Source organism: Danio rerio, chromosome 24 (assembly GCF_049306965.1).
Source record: "Danio rerio strain Tuebingen ecotype United States chromosome 24, GRCz12tu, whole genome shotgun sequence".
In the NCBI taxonomy this organism is placed as follows: Eukaryota; Metazoa; Chordata; class Actinopteri; order Cypriniformes; family Danionidae; genus Danio; species Danio rerio.
Genome location: NC_133199.1, coordinates 43,778,152 through 43,805,000, shown reverse-complemented (window position 1 = coordinate 43,805,000; position 26,849 = coordinate 43,778,152). Strand labels below are relative to the sequence as shown.

The 26,849-nt window shown below is 38.0% G+C and overlaps 1 protein-coding gene across 1 annotated transcript in view; it reads right to left on the bottom strand.

Annotated features, from left to right (window-relative positions):
- sspo (SCO-spondin) overlaps positions 1-26,849 on the bottom strand; it is a 188,449-nt gene that overhangs the window by 94,114 nt on the left and 67,486 nt on the right. Inside the window, exons 30-42 of the mRNA XM_073941181.1 lie at positions 22,249-22,658; positions 20,059-20,295; positions 19,608-19,838; positions 15,241-15,363; positions 14,626-14,726; positions 12,168-12,375; positions 10,234-10,386; positions 5,379-5,513; positions 3,377-3,559; positions 2,895-3,045; positions 1,142-1,301; positions 943-997; positions 733-846 (exon numbers count right to left, since the gene is read on the bottom strand). Coding sequence (XP_073797282.1) covers positions 733-846; positions 943-997; positions 1,142-1,301; positions 2,895-3,045; positions 3,377-3,559; positions 5,379-5,513; positions 10,234-10,386; positions 12,168-12,375; positions 14,626-14,726; positions 15,241-15,363; positions 19,608-19,838; positions 20,059-20,295; positions 22,249-22,658 — 2,261 coding nt within the window. The remainder of the gene's footprint in view (positions 1-732; positions 847-942; positions 998-1,141; positions 1,302-2,894; positions 3,046-3,376; positions 3,560-5,378; positions 5,514-10,233; positions 10,387-12,167; positions 12,376-14,625; positions 14,727-15,240; positions 15,364-19,607; positions 19,839-20,058; positions 20,296-22,248; positions 22,659-26,849) is intronic.

The following is a 26,849-nucleotide window of genomic DNA, read 5'->3' as shown; positions in this document are numbered from 1 at the left end:
CTAATTGTCATATTAATAACGTCTTATCAATAATTTTATTATTTTATAAAATGTAATAAAATAAAATAATTTTAAAAATAAATAATATTGTAACAGGTTCATTTTTTCTGATGATACATTTAAAAGATTATTAAAAATAATAAATAATGTGTATTTAATAGAAAGTATATATTTATGCCTTTTGCATTTACAATTTTTATCTCATCAACAATAAAATCTAAACAAAATTAAAAAATGGTATCATCAGACACAATACATAGATATCAGTATGATGACATAATTTTTGCATTAGAGTAGCATTAATTTGACCAAATATAATGCATTTGTTATTATGTCAACAACAAATTGTTGTGCTGCAAAATATTTTTCTTCTAATATTTTCTTCATGCAGAAATGTAACATTAGATATGTACAAAGCCATCTGATCCTCTTCACAGAAGTATTGTTTTATATACAGTGCCTATAGAAAATCATCATTCCATGTGAAAATCTATACGTTTTCCCACATCACACTTTGCTTTCAAAAGACGTTCGAGTTAAAGTTGTAGAAAGGCACAGGTTAGGGGACGGCTTTAAAAACAGTTTGAAGGCTGGAAAAAAGTTATAAGGAATGTGATTTGGTTTCAGACTATATTATAAAATTAAGTATTTATTTCAAAGGGCTATGATGATTTTCTATAGGCACTGTATAGACAAATAGGTCATAATGAAAAAAATGTTAATGAATCTGACCTCCGGGTGGTAGAGGGTATGTGGGCACTGTTGGAGGGCCCTCTGGTGGTCTGGAGGGTTCGAGTGTTATTGGCAGGATCATTGGCGTAGTCGTCGTAATAGTGGAACCATTACCTGAGAACACAAAGATGTGCATGATTATACAGCATGAAGCATTGTGGTATTAGACACACAAATACTACATGCAGAAAATAACTGGTCAGCACTAACGTCTCTCCTCACAATGGCAGCACTCGTCTCCTTCTGCTGGAGTTAGAATATGACCCTGACATCAGGAAAATGTGTACAAAACAATAGCAACACATTAGTATGATGATGGACTAGACAGAAAGTATTGTAGGTTACCACAGACACACAACACAGAACAAACACCACAGAACACACAAATGCAACACACACGCACACACACCTGTGGGCATCCAGTGGCAGCATATGGGCAGTATGGGCCACACTGTACAGTGAGGTTGGGCAAACACTGGCACAGCTGGCACTGACCTCCTTTCCAGCGCTCGCCCACTGCATATGTATGTCCCAAATACTCACACTCACTGCACGGCTCTGTCTGACAGCTGAACAAACACACGCACACACACACACACACACACGCACACGCGCACACACACACACACACACACACACAATGAGAATTTTCGCTGCTTTTCAACTTTAAAAAAAAAAGTAATTAGGACACCACATTTGTAATATTACACAACATTCAAATGTACAACATTAGAAATGACAGAAAAACAAAACAAATCAAATCAAATGAAATGAAACAACAAAACGAAATGAAAAAAAAACAATGAAACAAAATGAAACAAAACGAAACAATGAAACAAAGCAATAAAACAAAGTAGAATTAAACAAAACATCGGAAGGAGACAAAACAAGGAAACAAAACAACAACGAAAAAAAGGAAAGGAAAAAACAAACAAAACAAAACAATGAAACAAAACAAAACAAAACACGAAACTAAACAACAAAACAAAATAACTAAACAAAACAAAACAAGAAAATGAAACAAAGCAAAATGAAACGAAACAAAACAATGAAACAAAACAAAACACAAACAAAACAATGAAAAGATATGAAACAAAATTAAATAAAATGAAACAAAATAAAACAACGACACAAAAAGAAAAAAAGAAACAAAGCAAAACAAAAAAACAAAACAATGAAATGAAAAAGCAAAACAAAACGACACGAAACAAAACAACGAAACAAAACAAGAAAATGAAACAAAGCAAAATGAAACAAAACAAAACAATGAAACAAAACAAAAAAGCAAACAAAAACAAAACACTGAAACAAAATTAAACAAAACTAAACAAAACAATGACACAAAACAACAACAAAAGGAAACAAAGTGAAACAAAAATAAACAAACAAAACAAAACAATGAAACGAAACAAAACTAAACGACACAAAACAAAATAAAAAAACAAAACAACAAAACAAAACACTGAAACAAAACAACGAAACGAAACAAAGCGAAATTAAACTTAACGAAACAAAAAACAAACAAAACAATGAAACGAAAGACAAAATAAATTGACAAAACAAAACAAAATGAAAACACAAAACAAAACACAAAACAAAACACAAAACAAAACAAACACAACAAAAAATATTATAAACGACAGAAAAACAAACCAAAACTACAAACCAAGAAACAAAGAAACAAACAGTCTAAATTCTGAATTGTTCAACGTGTAAATAAAATGCGATCAACATTATAGATATTAAATTAAACAGTTTTTAGATGTGTTACAGTCATTAGGTTCAAAAGACTACACAATTATCAAAACTACATGAAATACCACACAATCTTCACTGTATGAACTCATTTTAAACTATTTTCTCAACTAATTGTGCTCAACAATTTTTTTAACAGTCTACACTTGATTTTCTCATTCATGCACATTTTTATTTATCCCACTAACAAGACAATGAGTGTTTGATGGGGTTATGCTGTGAATAATATTGAGTTTGCAATCACAGAATTATGAGTAGTATATTGATGTACTTTATATTATACAGTAGTTTACACATGACACACATCTAATTAAAAGTGAAAAACGTTGTCTAAAGTGAAACATCAGTGCAGGGTTTTCTGTTTGGCAGACGTTCAAGATGCTGAAATGTGAAATGTTCATACAAACCGTCGGGCTTTCCGGTAAATTCCTCGACACTGACGGCCGTTTCCGTGTTTTGTGGGATTATTTGGGCTTCGGAAAGACCACTGGACACTCTGAACTCCACATGGACCCAAACACTCACCCCAGAGAGACCAGGAGGACCAGCCGCAGTGAACTGACCACACACACACACACACACACACACACATAATAAAAAGACACAAAAAACATAAATTCCTGAGATTTTATGTGTCTACATGTTTGTATTATGAGTGTGTGCGTGTGTGTGTTGTGTGTGTGTTTGGAAGTGTATGTGTGTGAGTGTTGTATAGGAGTGTTGTGAGTGTGTTGTGTGTGCGAGTGTAAGTTTGTATGTTGTGTTTGTTTGTTTGTTTGTGTGTGTACGTGTAAGTGTGCTTGTGAGTTTGCGTGTGTTCACCTCTGGGGTTGGGCTAACGGTGCTGTGTTCAGTGTGTGAGTATGTGTGTGTGTGTGTGTGTGTTTACCTGAGCACTCTGGATTAGGCTGGCAGTGCTGGGTTCTGCCTCTCTCACACACACAGATGTCACAGCCCACTTTGACCTGCTGACCGGGCCAGTAGCGTACGCCAGACACCTCACACACACACTCCTCTGGAGGAACACACTGATGATCCGCATTCATCACCTTCCCTTCAGGACACCAGCAGCCTGACACAGCAGAATACAGTACGACAGAGATTAATGCAAATCAATTCTCTTGTAGGGCAACACGGTGGCTCAGTGGTTAGCACTGTGGCCTCACAGCAAGAAGGTCGCTGGTTCAAGCTCTGACTGGGTCAGTTGGTGTTTCTGTGTGGAGTTTGCATGTTCTGCCCATGTTGGCGTGGGTTTCCTCTGAGTGCTCCAGTTTCTCCCACAGTCCAAACACATGCGCTTTAGGGGAATTGAATTAAAATGGCTGTAGTGTATGCTTGTGTGTATGAATGAGTGTGTATGAGTGTTTTCCAGTACTGGGTTGCAGCTGGAAGGGCATCTGCTGTGCAAAACATATGCTGAAATAGTTGGCGGTACATTCCGCTGTGGCGGTCCCTGATAAATAAACGGAATGTTAGAAAGAATTGTGTTTGAATGAGTGTGTATGGATGTGTAACAAAACAAAATAACTAAACAAAACAACACAAGAAAATGAAACAAAGCAAAATGAAACGAAACAAAACAATGAAACAAAACAAAACACAAACAAAACAATGAAAAGATATGAAACAAAATTAAATAAAATGAAACAAAATAAAACAACGACACAAAAAGAAAAAAAGAAACAAAGCAAAACAAAAAAAAACAAAACAAAGAAATGAAATGAAAAAGCAAAACAAAGTGACACAAAACAAAACAACGAAACAAAACAAGAAAACGAAACAAAGCGAAATGAAACAAAACAAAACAATGAAACAAAACAAAAAAACAAACAAAAACAAAACACTGAAACAAAATTAAACAAAACTAAACAAACAATGAAACAAAACAACGAAAGGAAACAAAGTGAAACAAAAATAAACAAACAAAACAAAACAATGAAACGAAACAAAACGACAAAACTAAACGAAACAAAACAAAAAAATTAAAATATGGCCGACCAGACAAATAATTAATTTGCTCTTTATTTAACAAATGAGCCAACTTTTGCCTAAGGAAGACTCGAGGGTCAGTTGTAATCTGATTCTAAGGTATTTATGACCCAAAAGGAATGTGCCATGCAGCACTGAACAAAGAACGGTTCAGGACTTCTTTAAGCTCCTTGCTTAAGACTGATGTTTTAATGTAAACTTCACTCTCTCTTTATGTGTAATCATGTGTTTTGCAACGTTTCCCTTGCTCCTGTATTAATATTATTGGTTTTAATAATTCTGTATACAATGTTTAACTCTACCAAAGCTAAACGAACTCATAAACGGTTCAAGTTTAGTTTTGTTCTAAAGATAACTTGCTATACTAATTGATCGTTGACATTTTATCTTAATATGAGTGCAACATGTTAAGATTTTAAGAGACTTGAACATTTCTGCCCCAGTTGGCCTATGCAAATTCATCTGCCTCGGACAAAGAGTCATAAAGTTATGTCTCTGGGACGTTAGTTTCTAATTGGTCAACTTTCCATGGAGGGTGGATCCGAACCTGCCCTATAAAGTTTGGGACCAAAGCCATGCCTCCCTCTCTGCTCTGAAACTCTGCTTTGAAACTCTGCTCTTCAACCCCCTCTTCTGAACAGCAACGCTCTTAAAGAGACTAAGCCGAAATGAAAATGAATGAATGAATGAAATTTATCTGCAAAAAATGACTGATGTCATCCCTCATAGCATGGATTCAACAAAGTGCTAAGATCAAACTAAGATATTTGGTGTTGGTCTCTATTATAAACAATCCAGAACATATTAATTTCTGTTATTGTCATTTTGGCTAATCTCTAGTCAACATGATGCAGGTTTGTTCTGAAAGTGGCTTTAAAGAAGCAGTGAAGTTTACAGCTCACCTGCGAAGCACTTTGAGTCAGGGTCACAGGTCGCGGTCCCGGATACATGAGCGCAGGTCAAGGGGCACGAAGCACAGGTGTGACTGACCAAACCAGCAGGACAGGAGACATCAGAGCAATCCTGAGCACACGGCCCTGAAAACAACAACACTCACAATCATACATTTAACACAACACTCACAGTCATACGTTTAACACAACACTCACAGTCATACATTTAACACAACACTCACAGTCATACATTTAACACAACACTCACAGTCATACATTTAACACAACACTCACAGTCATACATTTAACACAACACTCACAGTCATACATTAAACACAACACTCACAGTCATACATTAAACACAACACTCACAGTCATACATTTAACACAACACTCACAGTCATACATTAAACACAACACTCACAGTCATACATTTAACACAACACTCACAGTCATACGTTTAACACAACACTCACAGTCATACATTAAACACAACACTCACAGTCATACGTTTAACACAACACTCACAGTCATACATTAAACACAACACTCACAGTCATACGTTTAACACAACACTCACAGTCATACATTTAACACAACACTCACAGTCATACATTAAACACAACACTCACAGTCATACGTTTAACACAACACTCACAGTCATACATTAAACACAACACTCACAGTCATACGTTTAACACAACACTCACAGTCATACATTTAACACAACACTCACAGTCATACGTTTAACACAACACTCACAGTCATACATTAAACACAACACTCACAGTCATACATTTAACACAACACTCACAGTCATACATTTAACACAACACTCACAGTCATACATTAAACACAACACTCACAGTCATACATTAAACACAACACTCACAGTCATACGTTTAACACAACACTCACAGTCATACATTAAACACAACACTCACAGTCATACGTTTAACACAACACTCACAGTCATACATTTAACACAACACTCACAGTCATACATTTAACACAACACTCACAGTCATACATTAAACACAACACTCACAGTCATACATTTAACACAACACTCACAGTCATACATTTAACACAACACTCACAGTCATACGTTTAACACAACACTCACAGTCATACATTTAACACAACACTCACAGTCATACGTTTAACACAACACTCACAGTCATACATTTAACACAACACTCACAGTCATACATTAAACACAACACTCACAGTCATACATTTAACACAACACTCACAGTCATACATTTAACACAACACTCACAGTCATACATTAAACACAACACTCACAGTCATACATTTAACACAACACTCACAGTCATACATTTAACACAACACTCACAGTCATACATTTAACACAACACTCACAGTCATACATTTAACACAACACTCACAGTCATACATTTAACACAACACTCACAGTCATACATTAAACACAACACTCACAGTCATACATTAAACACAACACTCACAGTCATACATTTAACACAACACTCACAGTCATACATTAAACACAACACTCACAGTCATACATTAAACACAACACTCACAGTCATACATTTAACACAACACTCACAGTCATACATTTAACACAACACTCACAGTCATACATTTAACACAACACTCACAGTCATACATTAAACACAACACTCACAGTCATACATTAAACACAACACTCACAGTCATACATTAAACACAACACTCACAGTCATACATTTAACACAACACTCACAGTCATACATTAAACACAACACTCACAGTCATACATTAAACACAACACTCACAGTCATACATTTAACACAACACTCACAGTCATACATTTAACACAACACTCACAGTCATACATTTAACACAACACTCACACTCATACATTTAACACAACACTCACAGTCATACATTAAACACAACACTCACAGTCATACATTAAACACAACACTCACAGTCATACATTAAACACAACACTCACAGTCATTCGTTTTATTATAAAGTTAATGTCATACAGCTATTCAACAACACAAGCTGTTTTTTTTTTTTTTTTTTTTTTTTACCAATTCTAGAGTTCACACTTAGCTGATGATTTATAAAAGCTTGTTTGGCATGCTGTCCTGGGAGAGAGCCCCGAGCTCAAGGGCTGCTCGAGCCCGGGGCTTCCTCCCGTTGGCAGAGCGAGAGGGGAGCCTGAGCTCGGTGGATCTCAGAACTCCCCTGCTGCGGTGGCTAAGGGAACACAAGGGGTTAGACAAAGCTTGATTGTTATGTATGTTGAATGTCTTTGGATGGTGGGAGGAAACCGGAGAACCCGGGGAAAACCCACGCGGACACGGGGACGACATACAAACTCCTCACAGAAACACCCACCGGTCCTGTGGAACCAGGGCTGGCAGTGTTCTTGCTGTGTGGCTCACAGTGCTAACCACTGGGCCACCGTGCCGCCCAATCACAGGTAAAGGAGGAGAATAGGGGAGGAGGGGGGTTTCTTCCAAACGAAGATAAAGTGAACTGAAAACTGTGGCTATTTATAGTAGCTTAGGGCTCATATGATTGGAAGATAGTGATAAGTAAATGTGATACCGGCCGTGATAAATCATAAGCACGTGATCCTCTCGAAATTAGTTTATGAATAAACTTCACTTATTCAATTTAGTTGTTAGGTAAAGGTTAAGACAAAATTATCAAAATTTCAAATTATTCACACTCCTCTGAATTTTCTTTTATTTGTCAAATATTTCCCAAATGATGTTGAACAGATTCAGGAATTTTTCACAGTATTTCCTTTAATATTTTGTTCTTCTGGAGAAAGTCTCATTTGTTTTATTTCGACTGGAATAAATGTTTTTAAATGTTTTAAACCCATTTTACGGTATATTATCAGCCCCCTTAAGCAATATTAGTTTTGAATTGTCTTCAGAACTAACCACTGTTATACAATGACTTGCCTAATTACCCTAACTTTACCCTAATTACCCTAGTTAACCCTTTAAATGTCACTTTAAGCTGAATACTAGTGTGTAGAAGAATATCTAGTCTAATATTATGTGCTGTCATCATGGCAAAGAGAAAACAAATCAGTTATTAGAGATGAGTGATTAGAAATGTGCTGAGAAAATCTTCTCTGTTAAAGAGAAATCGATGAAAAACATATACAGGAGGGGAATAATTCAGCTGATTTTAAATAAAGTGCCGTTCCCAAGTATCGTTAAACAGTTTTGACAGTCATTTACTCTTTTAAAAGAGGGCTGAACATCATCAGTGAGTTTCTCCACAGTGTCGTCTGTATCTTTAAACTGGGCTTTATTTTTCCACTGGATTCTGACTGGCTGTCAGTGTTTTATCAGCTGGGAAAAGTCATTCAGAAAATGATCCCAATGATATTGCATCCTGGTATAGAGTACCCTCTGTATCTTTATCGTTGTAGTTGTGGTGTGAACTATGCTATTCTTTAACACCGTGAACCATTTTTACAACTATATCATTATTGTTATCTTTATAGTTATCATGCTTGGTATGATTGGGCCTTAAGACTAACAATGTGCTAACAATAGGCTAAGATGGTCATAACTAGAAGCAGTTGTAACTTGAGCAGTGAACAAAAGGCTCTACACTGTAAAAAAATAACCGTAAATTAGCAGTTTCCCTATTTTGTGATTTGTGTTTTTATTTTCCCCATTTATTTATGCTTTTGAATTGCATTATAGGATTTTGATCTTTCCTCCAACAACTTTTTTTTTTAAAGATTTTATTTTTTGGCCTGTTTGCCTTTATTAATTTGTGAAAATATAAATTTCTATCAACTAATTCCAAATGAACAATAATCTACGTATAACTGAAAAGTTATATTCTTTGGTTTTCAATTATATAATTTCATTAACATCCCAGCTAGGAGGGACATTTAACCTTTATCTCTCTGACTACAGGCTAAGCCAGTGATGCAAATGCTTTAAACGACTCTGTTTTCTGGTGTTGCTTTTATGCTACAGAAACCCTATGTTGATTAACTTGTGTGGTCAGTAGCTGGGCCGCTTTTTAACACCTATGCCATGCTGACTCCAATACTGAATTTGCATGCTTTGTTTAGCTATATCCCCTCCTCCTAAGAACACAATATAGCCATGAAATCTTTGTCTTAATTCAGACTTATGTGAGACTTGTGAGAGACTTGTGAAAGAACTTGCAGACTGCAGACCTCTAGTAGGCTCTTGGAGACACATGGACATCTAAAAGACGCTGTATGACTGCAGATTAACCAACACGTCTCAATAAAGGATTTCTGCTTGTTCCGAGTCTCCTGGACTGGGTTCTTCTCTCCTTTTCACTCATTTATTTTTTTTTTACAACAAATTGGATCGGACGGTATTTCAGACAGGAAGCGAAGGGGGAGAGAAAGGGGGTATAGGGATAGGAAATGTCCTCGAGCAGGGATTTGAACTCAGGACGCCCTGAAGTGCTATTGCACCATATGTCAGCACATTAACCACTAGGCTATTGCGCCAATCCTCCAACAACTTTTAACCTAGAAAGGTACAGATAAAGTGACTTTTGTAAGCATGTGTAATAGTTTGCAGTGCTATATTGTCTGGGTTGCTGTTGTACAACCTTGTAATAAACTGCAGCCCATTTTCTCTTCTTTTACAGCTTTATTTCCCTCTATAATACTCATTATACATAATATTTTTATTTTGAACAACTAAAATGTCAATAAAAGTCAGTTTGTTAAACTGTAGAGTTGAATTTTCAGCATTAAAAGTGGACAATGCAGAGATCAACATCCCATAATGCAATTCACAACCTCAAATGAGCCCGAAACATCACAAAATACACATTTTTTACAGTCTGTGTTGTTTCTTACTGATATCGGTGGTCATGTTAGTTTCTCCAGGTAGATCTGCACAGCTTCTACCACCGTTCTGCGGTGGAAAACACTCTCTCTGACGGATTTCAACACCACCACAGCTTTTACTGCAGTTTGACCATGTTGACCACGGTGACCAGTAGCCATCCACTGTTGAGACACAACCAGAAAACTCAATATCACAATATTACACCTACAATGAATAAACATGAGGCAAATTAACATATTCAGACAATAATTATTTGCATGGTATTTTAAGTTGTTTTATACCATAGTACACTGCTAAAATGCTTTTCTTGCTTTGAATTTTGTCTTGTTTCTAATCCAAATATCCAAAAACTATTAAATCAAAAAGCATTTCATAGACAAGAAAAAACATTGTATTATTTTAAGAAATATTGAGTCAACATTAAGTGAGTATTAGTAAGGAGAGCATTTTAAATAAGAAATGTATTTATTGCAGTGAATACTGCAGCAACGATGCAATTTTTTAAATCTAAATTACAGGAATAAATTAAAATTGTATTTTTATTGGTCATTTTACTATTGGTAAAATGGTTATTTTAAATTGTAATAATTTCACATTTTTATTGTACATTTGATCAAATGCAGCCTAGATGAGTAGTATAGACTGCTTTTTTGTTTGGTGTTAACAACTGTTAATTAAATTACATCTCGAAGCAATTTTATTCAATAATATCAAAATGCAAAATCAGAACCAAGCCTAATCAATCCCACCTCTGGTGGACTTTAAACAACCACAAAAAAATAAATAATAGCAATAATAATAATAATAATAATAATAATAATAATAATAATAAACAAATGCATTGTAGATCTTAAAATTTAACTAACAAAACTAAAACAACAACAAAAAATTTAATGTAGTGCTTAAATAAATAAACAAATAAATGCAATTCCAATATTATAAATAAAAGAAATTAAAAAATAAATGCAACGTGGACCTTAAAAAATATAATAATAAAAATAATAATAAATAAATGCAATCTAGGCCTTAAAAATAAATAAATAAACGTAGACCATGAAATAATAAATAAATGAATAAATAAATAAATAAAAGTGACGTTATCCTTAAAAATAAAATTTATAAATAAATGCAATGTAGACCTTAAAAATAAATTAATAAATACAATGTAGACCTTAAAAAAATAGATAAATGCGATGTAGTTCTTAATAAATAATAAAAATGCAATGTAGACTTTTAAAATAAATTACTAAATGCCTTTTAAATTGATATATACCCTCAAAATAAAAAAATAAATGACTGAATAAATGAATGAATGAATGAATGAATGAATGAATGAATAAGTAAAAAAATAAATAAATAAGGCGACGCAGTGGCGCAGTGGGTGGCACGTTCGCCTCACAGCAAGAAGGTTGCTGGTTCGATCCTCAGCTTAGTTGGCGTTTCTGTGTGGAGTTTGCATGTTCTCCTTGCATTCACGTGGGTTTCCTCCGGGTACTCGGTTTCCCCCACAGTCCAAAGACATGCGGTACAGGTGAATTGGGTAGGCTAAATTGTCCGTAGTGTATGGGTGTGTGTGTTTGTGTGGATGTTTCCCAGAGATGGGTTGCGGCTGGAAGGGCATCCGCTGCGTAAAAACTTGCTGGATAAGTTGGCGGTTCATTCCGCTGTGGCGACCCCATATTAATAAAGGGACTAAGCCGACAAGAAAATGAATGAATGAATAAATAAATAAATGCACTGTAGAACTTTAAAAAAATTAATTAATAAATAAATGCAATGTATAAATAAATAAATAAACAAATGCATTTGTAAAAATAGAAACAAAAAAACAAAAACAAATCAAAAATAAAATATTTTCCACAACGATTTTAAAAAGATGATGACTTCTACTGCTGATAAACCCGGAAATGTAAAAAGGGTCTAGGGTGCGAGTGTGTGTTACCGGCACAGGCGGTGGAGTAGCACTGCTGGCGTTGTTTTTTGTGTCCTCTACAGTCTGAAAGCCCCGGACTGCAGCTTCTCTGTCGGCTCATGATTCCCGATCCACAGCTCCGACTGCAGGCGCTCCAGGGGCCCCAAGGACCCCAAACCCCACAGCCAGACTCATCTGAAGCCTCCGTCCCGGGACAGTCTGATACTCCATTACACATCTGCAACAACACAACAAAACCACACACTTTATCACAGCACAATTAGACATATATTCTATAGCTCAATATGGTGATAATACACAAATATACTTCATTGAACATGTACACATGGACATCTCCTATAGACTATATAACTGCAGGTTTAATATCTTTATATACCGAGTGAGAATTACAGGGGGATTTGGCACTGAAGAACATCAAAACAATATGTATAGACCAGGGGTGGGCAAACTCATTCCTGGAGGGCCGGTGTCCTGCACAGTTAAACCCCGACACTAATCAAACACACCTGAATAAGCTAATCAGTGGCTGCGTCCGAAACCGCTTACTTCCATACTATATAGTAGGCTAAAACCAGTATGCGAGCCGAGTAGTATGTCCGAATTCATTGAATTCGAAAATCAGTATGCGAGAAGTACCTGGATGACTTACTACTTATGGCGAGATTCTAAAGTGCGCATCCCATGCATGCTGCGCCATCCCATGATGCCCCGCGAGAGAATTCATCAATGGGAGTAAAGCGACGCAAATTACGCAGGTAGGTCATGTGACCATGACAAAATGGCGGATGTAGAACGTCCGAATCCCATTCATACTTTTCACATTCATACTGTATAGAACGCACTTTTCTAACGGCCGAGTAGTACGTTTAAATTCAAATGCAGTACCTACTGAGTAGTAGGTGGTTTTGGACACAGCCAGTGTCTTCAAGATCACTAGTAATCTATAAGCAGGTGTGTTTGATTAGAGTTGGAGCTAAACTGTGCAGGACACCGGCCCTCCAGGACTGAGTTTGCACACCCCTGACATAGAGGGTCTGCCCTTTAATAGTTAAGAAATAGTTTGCTCTGATCTGTATCTTAAATAATATAAATAATTAAAAGAATAGATAACTTCAATATATAATTGACCACCCCTATAACGATTCATACTGTTGTAAATGTATATTTGCGCCGAAAATATTAATTCATTGGTTTGGAACTGGCAAATCTAGAGCATCAACAGACCGCGTAAGTGTTCACAAAACATGTTTCATTAAAAAGGGTGCTTGTAGGTGTCTTTAAAACTAGATGCTAGATTTATATACTGGCTTGCACATGGAAGCTAACAGTCAAATAAAATGCAGTCTTTCATGGTCATCCATTAATAGGTGCAGGAAAGCAAACCTGTCACCATTCGTTTAATATCACAAATAACATTGAGAGCCACTTAATATCCCTCAAAACACTGAAAACAGAACAAGTTTGATTATTAAATTAGATGTAATTGAATTTAATATATAACTGGCTCACCGGGACATATTATCAAACATAAACAAAAAACTTGACAACCCCCCCAAACCCCCCCCTTTCCAATCGTCCAACCCAAGCTCATTCTGGAAACGTAGCCCCGCGGAGACCGCGATTTACGTGGCCGGAGGTACGTAAAGGCCGCGTTTAGTTTTTTTCGAGCGAACGCTGCGGGGCAGTGTGGCGCCGCTCCGCCCCTCCTCTTCGCACTCGTCGGCCGACGGCTCGCCTCCGAGTGGAGGGCTTTCCCTATGCAACCAGTTTGTCCGCTTAGCTCACAGCGTTGCGTCGGCGGAGAGGAGACCCCGGAGGAGGAGGAGGAGCCGGCCGCGGTGGACAATGACCGTGATTGAGTCCGGGGAACAGCGGTTCCGGAAATCAGGTAAGACGAAAAATGAAATCCGAAAAATAAGGGCGAGAACACGGCGGGATCCGAAAACGCGGTCGAAATCGAAGACGAGGGCTTTTGCTTTTTTTTTTTTCTGTACGGCTTTTGCGAACCGTCGCTCAGGTTTAGGGAAGGAGGAGGAGGAGGAGGAGGAAGAGGAGGGCGGCCGAGTCGGCCGATCCGGCGGCTTTTCGCGCGAGAACAGCGTGGGCGCGAACGGCGCGCGCTCCTGAGAGGCGCCCGAGACGCGAAAAAGCGCGCACAGCGGCCTCTCGCGGATCCGCGAAAACAAAAAACGCTCAAATACGTACTTCCCGGGACGTAAATCGCGGTCTGCAGAAACGTCCGCAGGGCTACATTTCCACAATGAGCCCGGGTTGCAATCGTCAATGCATAATTGGCACCCTGTTTATATATAATAATTTTAACTGATAAAAGCTAATAGTTACTAATGAATTAAAGTTATTAGTAACTAATAAAGTTGTTTTGCATTATATAAAATGACCCTGATTCTATACTGGTGATGCATAAACACAAACAAACACTGAATGGACACAGAAGAGGTCAGTATACCGTATTAAAGGGAACGCAGGATCCGTCAGCACAGGTGAACTCTGGACAGATGCGACTGATGTTTCCTTCACTTGGGGGCGCTGCGGAGGGTCTCACCTTATCTGGACAAAATGACAATTATATAAATGGTATGCTCCCCTTAAAATGTTTTGAGTAGATTATTTCATTTTTTTTTATTGCTGTAGAATGCAGTATGTATATTGGTATACTGCATGCATATACAGTATTGCTTTAAATCAAAACTAACATATTTTTATATAAAGAGTGATTTTTAAAATAAACTTTACTAAACCACTTTAAACATTTCTTTTATAAATTCATGTTTTTGTTTCTAAATAATCAGTATATTTCGGAATGCATCATTAAATGCATGTATCCAAATTAGATTGTATTTTAAAATAATAATAAAAAACTAAAACAATTAAAAAATGCGTTATAAAATGATTAATATTTAATTTATTTACATATTTTAATTTACATTATTTTATTGAGTATAAAAAAATCCTAGTATATATATATTTTTTTTACATTTTAGGTGAGTTACAGTAGAGGTTCAACATAACATAAACAGACATTTGATCAGATTTGAGATATTTAGTTCGAGTAGTCACTGACCACAGAGGATCTCGTCCTCTCCTTTCGGGCAGTCGGGAATGCCGTTACACACACGTGAAGCGTTCACACATGTGCGATTATCACACGAGAAGCTGCCAGGACAGGGAGGAATCCGTGTGGATCCTGGAGGAAAACATCAAGCAAACACAAAAACAGACTTCAGTGTGTCAGTGATTACTCTCAGTGTCTGGTCTACACAGTGACAACAGTGAAAGTGCTGATGAAAAGACTAGTGATACAGGTACTGAGTGAACATTTTACTTAAACACAAGTCTTCGCTCAAAATTAATTTATTAAAAAACAAACAAACTCAATCTTGTACATTCTGACAATACACAACAATGAGCTAATAGTGATGAGCTAATGAGCTTTCAAGGTGAATAAGTAAAAAAGTATTTAAGTCAGAAGTTTCTGAAATGTGAAATTTTGACTGATAGTCCAGCCCTAAATGACTGATATCCCCACCCTAAATGACTGATATCCCCACCCTAAATGACTGATAGTCCCACCTAAATGACTGAAAGCACCGCCCTAAATGACTGATATCCCCACCCTAAATGACTGATAGTCCCACCTAAATGACTGAAAGCACCGCCCTAAATGACTGATAGTCCCACCTCAAAGGACTAATAGTCCAGCCCTAAATGACTGATATTCCCGCCCTAAATGACTGATAGTCCCACCTCAAAGGACTGATAGTCCAGCCCTAAATGACTGATATCCCCGCCCTAAATGTCTGATAGTCCCACCTCAAAGGACTGATAGTCCAGCCCTAAATGACTGATATTCCCGCCCTAAATGACTGATAGTCCCACCTCAAAGAACTGATAGTCCAGCCCTAAATGACTGAAAGCACCGCCCTAAATGACTGATATCCCCGCCCTAAATGACTGATAGTCCCACATAAATGACTGAAAGCACCGCCCTAAATGACTGATAGTCCCACCTCAAAGGACTGATAGTCCAGCCCTAAATGACTGAAAGCACCGCCCTAAATGACTGATAGTCCCACTTTAAAGGACTGATAGTCCAGCCCTAAATGACAGATATCCCCGCCCTAAATGTCTGATAGTCCCACCTCAAAGAACTGATAGTCCAGCCCTAAATGACTGAAAGCACCGCCCTAAATGACTGATAGTCCCACCTCAAAGGACTGATAGTCCCACCTCAAAGGACTGATAGTCCAGCCCTAAATGACTGAAAGCACCGCCCTAAATGACTGATAGTCCCACCTCAAAGGACTGATAGTCCAGCCCTAAATGACTGAAAGCACCGGCCTAAATGACTGATAGTCCCACCTCAAAGGACTGATAGTCCAGCCCTAAATGACTGATATTCCCGCCCTAAATGACTGATAGTCCCACCTCAAAGGACTGATAGTCCAGCCCTAAATGACTGATATTCCCGCCCTAAATGACTGATAGTCCCACCTCAAAGGACTGATAGTCCAGCCCTAAATGACTGATATCCCCGCCCTAAATGACTGATAGTCCCACCTCAAAGGACTGATAGTCCAGCCCTAAATGACTGATATCCCCGCCCTAAATGACTGATAGTCCCACCTCAAAGGACTGATAGTCCAGCCCTAAATGACTGATATTCCCGCCCTAAATGACTGATAGTCCCACCTCAAAGGACTGATAGTCCAGCCCTAAATGACTGATATCCCCGCCCTAAATGTCTGATAGTCCCACCTCAAAGGACTGATAGTCCAGCCCTAAATGACTGATATTCCCGCCCTAAATGACTGATAGTCCCACCTCAAAGAACTGATAGTCCAGCCCTAAATGACTGAAAGCACCGCCCTAAATGACTGATATCCCCGCCCTAAATGACTGATAGTCCCACATAAATGACTGAAAGCACCGCCCTAAATGACTGATAGTCCCACCTCAAAGGACTGATAGTCCAGCCCTAAATGACTGAAAGCACCGCCCTAAATGACTGATAGTCCCACTTTAAAGGACTGATAGTCCAGCCCTAAATGACAGATATCCCCGCCCTAAATGTCTGATAGTCCCACCTCAAAGAACTGATAGTCCAGCCCTAAATGACTGAAAGCACCGCCCTAAATGACTGATAGTCCCACCTCAAAGGACTGATAGTCCCACCTCAAAGGACTGATAGTCCAGCCCTAAATGACTGAAAGCACCGCCCTAAATGACTGATAGTCCCACCTCAAAGGACTGATAGTCCCACCTCAAAGGACTGATAGTCCAGCCCTAAATGACTGAAAGCACCGCCCTAAATGACTGATAGTCCCACCTCAAAGGACTGATAGTCCAGCCCTAAATGACTGATATCCCCGCCCTAAATGACTGATAGTCCCACCTCAAAGGACTGATAGTCCAGCCCTAAATGACTGAAAGCACCGCCCTAAATGACTGATAGTCCCACCTCAAAGGACTGATAGTCCAGCCCTAAATGACTGAAAGCACCGCCCTAAATGACTGATATTCCCGCCCTAAATGACTGATAGTCCCACCTAAATGACTGAAATCCCCGCCCTAAATGACTGATAGTCCCACCTCAAAGGACTGATAGTCCAGCCCTAAATGACTGAAAGCACCGCCCTAAATGACTGATAGTCCCACCTCAAAGGACTGATAGTCCAGCCCTAAATGACTGAAAGCACCGCCCTAAATGACTGATAGTCCCACCTCAAAGGACTGATAGTCCAGCCCTAAATTACTGAAAGCACCGCCCTAAATGACTGATAGTCCCACTTTAAAGGACTGATAGTCCAGCCCTAAATGACTGATATCCCCGCCCTAAATGACTTATAGTCCCACCTCAAAGTACTGATAGTCCAGCCCTAAATGACTGATATCCCCGCCCTAAATGACTGATAGTCCCACCTGAAAGGACTGATAGTCCAGCCCTAAATGACTGATATCCCCGCCCTAAATGACTGATAGTCCCACCTCAAAGAACTGATAGTCCAGCCCTAAATGACTGAAAGCACCGCCCTAAATGACTGATATCCCCGCCCTAAATGACTGATAGTCCCACCTAAATGACTGAAAGCACCGCCCTAAATGACTGATATCCCCGCCCTAAATGACTGATAGTCCCACCTCAAAGGACTGATAGTCCAGCCCTAAATGACTGAAAGCACCGCCCTAAATGACTGATAGTCCCACTTTAAAGGACTGATAGTCCAGCCCTAAATGACTGATATCCCCGCCCTAAATGACTGATAGTCCCACCTCAAAGAACTGATAGTCCAGCCCTAAATGACTGATATCCCCGCCCTAAATGACTGATAGTCCCACCTCAAAGGACTGATAGTCCAGCCCTAAATGACTGATATCCCCGCCCTAAATGACTGATAGTCCCACCTCAAAGACCTGATAGTCCAGCCCTAAATGACTGAAAGCACCGCCCTAAATGACTGATATTCCCGCCCTAAATGACTGATAGTCCCACCTATATGACTGAAAGCACCGCCCTAAATGACTGATAGTCCCACCTCAAAGGACTGATAGTCCAGCCCTATATGACTGATATCCCCGCCCTAAATGACTGATAGTCCCACCTCAAAGGACTGATAGTCCAGCCCTAAATGACTGAAAGCACCGCCCTAAATGACTGATAGTCCCACCTCAAAGGACTGATAGTCCAGCCCTAAATGACTGATAGTCCCACCTCAAAGGACTGATAGTCCAGCCCTAAATGACTGATATCCCCGCCCTAAATGACTGATAGTCCCACCTCAAAGGACTGATAGTCCAGCCCTAAATGACTGAAAGCACCGCCCTAAATGACTGATATCCCCGCCCTAAATGACTGATAGTCCCACCTCAAAGAACTGATAGTCCAGCCCTAAATGACTGAAAGCACCGCCCTAAATGACTGATAGTCCCACCTCAAAGGACTGATAGTCCAGCCCTAAATGACTGAAAGCACCGCCCTAAATGACTGATAGCCCTGACCTAAAAGACTGATACCCCCGCCCAAATTGATTGATAGTCCCGCCCTAAAGGTTTGATAGCCTCGTCCTAAACTACTGATAGCCCTGCCCTAACTGACTGCTAGCCCTTCTCTAAATGACTGATAGTCCCGCCTCAAATGACTGATAGTCCCACCTTAAAGGAATAATAGCCCTGTTCTAAATGACTGATAGCCCCGCCCTAAAAGACTGATAGCCCCGCCCTAAATGACTAATAGCCTTACTCTAAATGAATGATAGCCCTGCCCTAAATAACTGATAGTCCTGCCCCAAATGACTGATAGTCCCGCCCTAAATGACTGATAGCTCCACCCTAAAGGTATTCCATGTGACCAGAAGTGAAGAAAAGTCATTTTTCTATAAGAAAACAGAAGGTTATGATGTAAGAAATAAAAAAAAAGCTCCAGTATTTTACCGCAGTTGTCCAGGCTCTCGTCGGAGGCATCTCTACAGTTTGGCGTCCCGTCACAGAGCTGCTGGTACTGGACGCACTGGTCTCCGCTCTGGCAGAGGAACTGGTCAGATTGACAAGTGCGGGAACAGCGTTTCTCATCACTGCCGTCCAGACAGTCTGTCTCTCCATCACAGCGCCACGCTAGCGGCACACACTGACCACTGGTGCAGCCGAACTCAAACTGACTGCATCCTACAATCACACGTTCACATGATTAATACACGTGCTTTACATCAGCATCCATCAGCAAAAAGACACTGCCTTTAATAATTGAATCAGATTTAGTGTTTGGTTGACATCATCATGAGATCAACACATATTGATAAATGCACTTGATGATGGATGTTAAAATGCAATCATGTTAAAAATGTTAAATGTTATATGCAAAAATATTAATTTCCATCACTGAAACCTTTGGCAGGACAGATGAGCTCATCGATGCCGGATGGACAGTCTCTGTTTCCATCACACACTCTCTCTGCAGACACACACTGATCTCCCGGACACTGGAGCTCTCCGAGAGCACACACACACCCTCGCTCATCACTGTAATCTCCGCAGTCATCGTGACCATCACAGCGGTGCAGAAACAGCACACAGCGACCGGAGGAACAGCGAAACTCCTCCTGCCGACACACCACGCCACAGTCTGCAGAAACAAAACATTAAGAAAACATTTAGAAAACATTCACGAAACATTCAGACAACAACATGTCAGGCCAGACATCTGGTAAAGCAGATGATGATATCATTAATTTTACACAATGATGCATATAATCAGATTCAGATTTTATGAATCAGGGCAATTTATTTATTTTACTTTTTAAAATAATGTATTAATTTACAGGGCAACTTCTAGACTGAATACAAAATAAAAATAAAAATTGCAAATTGCATTGATTTTTGTTGAGGATCACCTCGTATAAAAAATATGATATACAGATTACATATGTTCATATTTGATTTTCACACACGTAAAATATATAATATGTGCAACATATATATTTCAAAATATTGCAAAAATATCCATTTACATATATTTTTAACTACTACAATGTACATATGTTGAAATTTATTAAATATATTTGTATGTATATATTCACAGGCATATATGAACACAAATATACAATTTATAAATATATATATATATATATATATATACATATATATATATATATATATATATATATATATTTATATATATATATATATATATATATATATATTAAAAAGGTTTTGCAATATTTAGAAAGATACAAGTTGCAAATATGACATATTTTACATATGTGAAATCCAAATTTGTTGTATGTCATAAATAATATGCATATGTTTTCATATTCAACTCAATTCAATTCAATTCAACTGTTTATTGTCATGTGCACAGTAAGGAAACACGTCTCCCTGTACAATGAGATTCTTACTTTGCCATCCACAGTGAAGTCATACACACAACATACACATCATACACAACATACACATAAATACACATATATGCACAGAAGTGACTGAAGTATGATTATAAAATGTAAGTATATAAATATCTATGAAAGTAAACAATATATAAACCTGATTTGAGTAATGAAACAGATGTAAACAATGTACAGTGTTTTTTTTTTGTTTTTTTTATTTGTGCTCATTATGATAAAAGTGCATATATCAGATGTCTTTATGTATACTGGTTTTCAGCATATTTATGTTATGTTCATATATGGTAATCAGTGGCAGATTTAGGCATGGGGTCGTAGGGTGGCATTGTACGGTTGTCCGTGACACTCACAAACAGCAAATCACCCTACCACCCACCCCCTTCACTTTTGTCTGTGACACCAACCACCCCAGCACGACCGTCATTTGCCATAAGCTTGTGCCGCTACTGAGGTAAGATATGAACACATTTACAGAATAATAGCTACATAACATTTACTAAAATATTGTACATTTTTGTAATTCCAATAAATAAATAAACCAAATTTTTCAAAAATATGTTGACTTATATGACATTAATTATATATATATATATATATATATATATATATATATATATATATATATATGAAATCCAAATATGAACTTCATGAATATCATTTGCATATATTACCATATATTAAGATTTCTTTATGTGCACAGGTTTTCAGCAAAGATATGATTATGTTAGTAGTTCATTCATTCATTCATTCATTCATTTTCCTACGGCTCAATCCCTTATTTATCAAGGTCGCCACAGCTGAAAGAACCGACAACTATTCCAGCATATGTTTTACACAGTGGATACTCTTCCTGCCAAACCCAGTACTGGGAAACACCCATACACACTCTCGCATTCACACACACTCATACACTACGGCCAATTTAGCTCATCAATTCCCCTATAGCGCATGTGTTTGGACTGTGGAGGAAACTGGAGCACCTGGAGGAAACCCACACCAACACGGGGAGAACATGCAAACTCCACACAGAAATCTCAGAAAGACTTAGCCTTGACTCGAACCAGTGACTTTCTTGCTCTGAGGGGACAGTGCTAACCACTGAGCCACAGTTCCACCTTATGTTAATCATTTAGCATCAAGTATAATACATAAGGTTTAATACTACACAAACATACCATATTCATCAGAGTCATCAGCAAATCCACAATCCATCCTCCCATCACAGACTTTATGCCCCGGCACACAGCGTCCATTTGCACATCTGAACTCTCCGGAGGGACAGCCAGACTCAGGTGTGCTCGGAGGACAGAAGTCCTCGTCTGATTGGTCGGCGCAGTCTGGATGTCCATCACACCTGAGCTCCACAGGTAAACATGCTCCGCCAGAGCAGCGGAAGTGTTCAGGAGGACAGGTGATTGGACAGACCTCATCAGAACCGTCCCCGCAGTCGTCTTCATTATCACAGACCCACACTGCAGGAATACAGCGCTCAGATCCACCAGAACAGCGAAACTCTGAGTCCTTACAGGGAGACGGAGGAGGACACGGAGATCCAACACACTGCCACAAACCAGCAGAGCAAGAGCTGCGGATGGAGACATTAAGACCATAAAAACATCATAAAAACACCTGGACAGGACTTTTTCATTCGATTTTTTACTTTACCACACACTTGCAAAGGCATAGTGATGTTCTGTCCTGTTTCAGAAAATCAACAGTGCCAGTTTGATCAGTTTTAATGCTCAAGTACACTGGGACGCAAAAGAAAATGAGACAGTGCTCGCTGCAGAGCCACTTGGGGTCCAATGAGGGGGAGCTTGAGCTCTAACTCCTCCTCCTATAAGCTGGAGCTCAAGCTTTTCCTTGCTGGAGCTCAGCTCTGCTCAAGCGGCTCTGCAGTGAGGACCACTTGAAACAAAAAAACAGTAAAATAATGGAAAATGACAGAATACCTGTGAGTTAATTATATGTGATGTGATGTGTATTTATATAGCGCATTTATTGTGTATGGCCATACACCCAAAGCGCTTCACAATCATGAGGGGGGTCTCTCCACTCCACAGGGTTCAACGCTAAGGATTTTTTTCTACTGGCCCGATCGGACCAGTGGTTCAGGTTTTTACTTGCCCTGCCAATATTGCCACTGGCCCCACCAAAAAGAGTTAATAGCTATTTCTTAGCCACAAATAAAAAAAAGGGTCAAAATGTTTGTAAATCTAGATATTTAATATTTAAAATATACTATAAAACTATTGACCTTATTCTTCGCAGACGAGCAGGCGCTGCCATTTAAATCGTTTTGGCACGAGACTTCCGGTCTCATTCACTTCCATTCATTTTTAGACATTAAAAACTGCTGGTTTCGTTGTTTGATGTTGCAAACTGATATTTCCATGTTGTATTATTCTACTTGGTCTGTAGAGTCATGCAAACATTTGTTTGTAGAGCAAGTAGTTTGACCGTTTTTTGCCGTTTATTATTCCTTGTCATTTCTCCCATAGGCGACTGAAACGGAAGTTCTAAGACAATCGCGAAAACAGGCGCACTTCCGCATTTGAGAATAAGGTCAATAAAATATTTTTAAAAGTACAAAAACAAAGGATGACTGACCTGCCAAACTAACGGCAAACTGTACAAAACATTATTTCATTTTTTTTTCTTTTGTCGTGGTGTACCCTCGTAAATGTCTGTTTCCAAGACGTTAGAGACAAATGTTTTCCTCTAGCATCATCCCTTGATGTTCCCGCCATGTTGCTCTCTCTTAGCTGTAAAGGTTGTTACGGAAAAAAATAGCATGCTCACAACATCCAATCAGATACGAGGAACCGAGAAGGTAGCATTTAAAGGCTTAAAAACACAAACGGTTTCTCTATTCTGACTGTATTTGCATGCGTTTGACAAATAGTCACAGGCAAATGAAACTTTAATGACAGGGCATTTGTGGCCCGATTGGGCCAGTAAGGATCCTGTCTACTGTCCCGAGCATCTCACACGCTGGCCCCGGGCCATCGGGCAGTCCTTATTGTTGAGCCCTGCACCACCACCACCAGTGTGCAGCATCTACTTGGATGATGTGACGGCAGCCACAGGACAATGGCACCAGTGCTTCACCTCACACCAGCTATTGGTGGAGTGGAGAGACAGTGATAGAGCCAATTCGGTGGAAGGGGATGATTGGGAGGCCATGATCGTAAGGGCCGATAGAGGGACTTTGGCCAGGACAAAGGGGTTACACCCCTGCTCTTTCCAACACAATCTATTGGCAATTCGTAACTTTTTCATTTAGGGGCTAATTGGTATGAATTCGTACGATCTAATTCGTACAATTTAGTATGATTTGCTTATCCCCCAATGACGGTTGGGGTTAGGGGTGGGGTCAGGTGCCACGCCTCCTTTTTAAAATCGTACCATTTCGTACGACTGAACTTGTACGAATTCGTACGAATTAGCCACTAAACTGGCAAAACGTAAAATACTTACGTTTTCTCGTGAGATCAGGCTGGCTCTTTCACGAGAAGTGCCATGGGATTTTTAATGACCACAGAGAGTCAGGACCTCGGTTTAACGTCTCATCCGAAAGACGTTAAACATACGAATATATTCTGGCAGCTTGGTGCACCAATATTATAAAGTAAAATGAAGTAAAGTTTCCATCCCATAAAATACAGTAAATTCCTTTAATTTTAAAAAACGACTTGTAACCAGGCAGCCGTGCACAGAATTCAGCAGATTTCCGCAGATTTTTAGCCCATCATTGATTCTGTTTATTTACTTGAGTAAATGTGTGTAAATTTATATTTATTTAGTAAATTAGTTTCAGTATAATTCTTGACTAATATGAAAATGTTCATATGGTTTATTTACAATATAGTTTGTAAAGTATTTTTTTCTGTCTTTTAGTAGATATGTTATACAGAAGACTTGCATTGTTTACCAGATAAAGAGAATCTAATTGGATTTGCATTGTAAACATTAAATAAAAGTTAAAAAGGTGTTACTTTTTAGTTCATAAATTAAGGTTTTAGTTATGATACTCCCAAAATCATTCTGCATAAATCCGCAGATGTTAAACAAAATTGAGCAGAAATAGCAAAAAATGTCCGCAGATTCCGCCTGGCCCTACTTATAACTATAATTTTACATCATATTTTCTGCAATTTCTTTGTTTTTAATGTTTGATAAAGAATATTTATTTATCTGAACATCATAATTAAAATTACATATGAGGTTGACACATTTTTGCTATAACACAAAGCATGTTTATACTGTACTTTGCCTTTGTGGACCAGTTTTTGGCATTGTTGTCAGCCTAAAAAATCTTCTTTCTTTGTATGAATTGATTTAAAAATAAATTGCAAGGGCTACTTTGCATGCTTTTTTACATTTATACAAAATGCAAACTTGGCTTTGTTATATAGTGTTGTTTATTTAGGTAATTAAAAATTATTTGATTTATTTAAGGAAAAAAATATGTGCATAAAACTGACAATATTCATTCATTTTCTTTTCGGCTCAGTCACTTTATTAATCCGGGGTTACCACTGCAGAATGGACTGCCAACTTATCCAGCAAATGTTTTTACGCAGTGGATGCCTTTACAGCTGCAACCCATGTCTAGGAAACATCCATACACACTTACTTACAATCATACACTACAGACAATTTAGCCTACCCAATTCACCCCCACATGTGTTTGGACTGTGGGGGAAACCGGAGCACCCGGAGGAAACCCATGAGAACGCAGGGAGAACATAATAATAAGAAGAAATAATAAACTTTGGGATATAATCATCAACATCAGTATTCATAAAAACATTATTAGAGGACCAAAAAAACAACAACAATAATCGAGTAGAAATCTAGTAAACAAGTCAACCCTACATATTTGCACAGATCATCATGATGAGTATTTAATTTAATTGTAAAATAATAATAGTAATTATTTAACGAGTGCACATTATGACCTTTTTGAAAAAAAAAATTATATATATATATATATATATATATATATATATATATATATATATATATATATATATATATATATATACTATTATTATTATGCAATTTAATTAAATGCTCATGATGATATGAAATCTTTTATATCTCTGAAGATTGTAAAGCAAAGAAATATAAAGTATTTAAAGAGTGTGGATAATGCTCGCAAAAGAATTCCTTTAATGTGGAAATCGCACCAACCACCCTCAATCAAAGCTTGGTTACATGACATCTGAAGTCTTTTGAAATTGGAGAAGATTAAGTTCTCTCTCAGAGGCTCGTCTCACAAGTTTTATACTCATTGGAGGCCACTAAATTATTTTGATGATTTAAGACCTCTGGAAGTGATTATTTAAGAAATCATTTTATGGTCGTTATTATTATTATTTTTTTTAGACTAGCATTTTTTTTCTCCGGAACTGTCATGCCCTAAACTAGACATATTGGTTCAACTTCAGCACAACTAAAACCATAATAACCAAGAAGTAGGTAGCACATTATTGTTGATATAACTAGCTAATGTATTTATTTTTTTTACTTTTTTATTTAAAATTATTTATATATTTATCTTAAATTGTACTATTATATATATATATATATATATATATATATATATATATATATATATATATATATATATATATATATATATATATATATATATATATATATATATATATATTTTTTTTTTTTTTTTTATCTTATTTTTATTTTTCCTATTACTCCGTTTTCTGTTATGTTTTACTAGAAAAGTGGCTATGTGTATGTATGGGTGGGA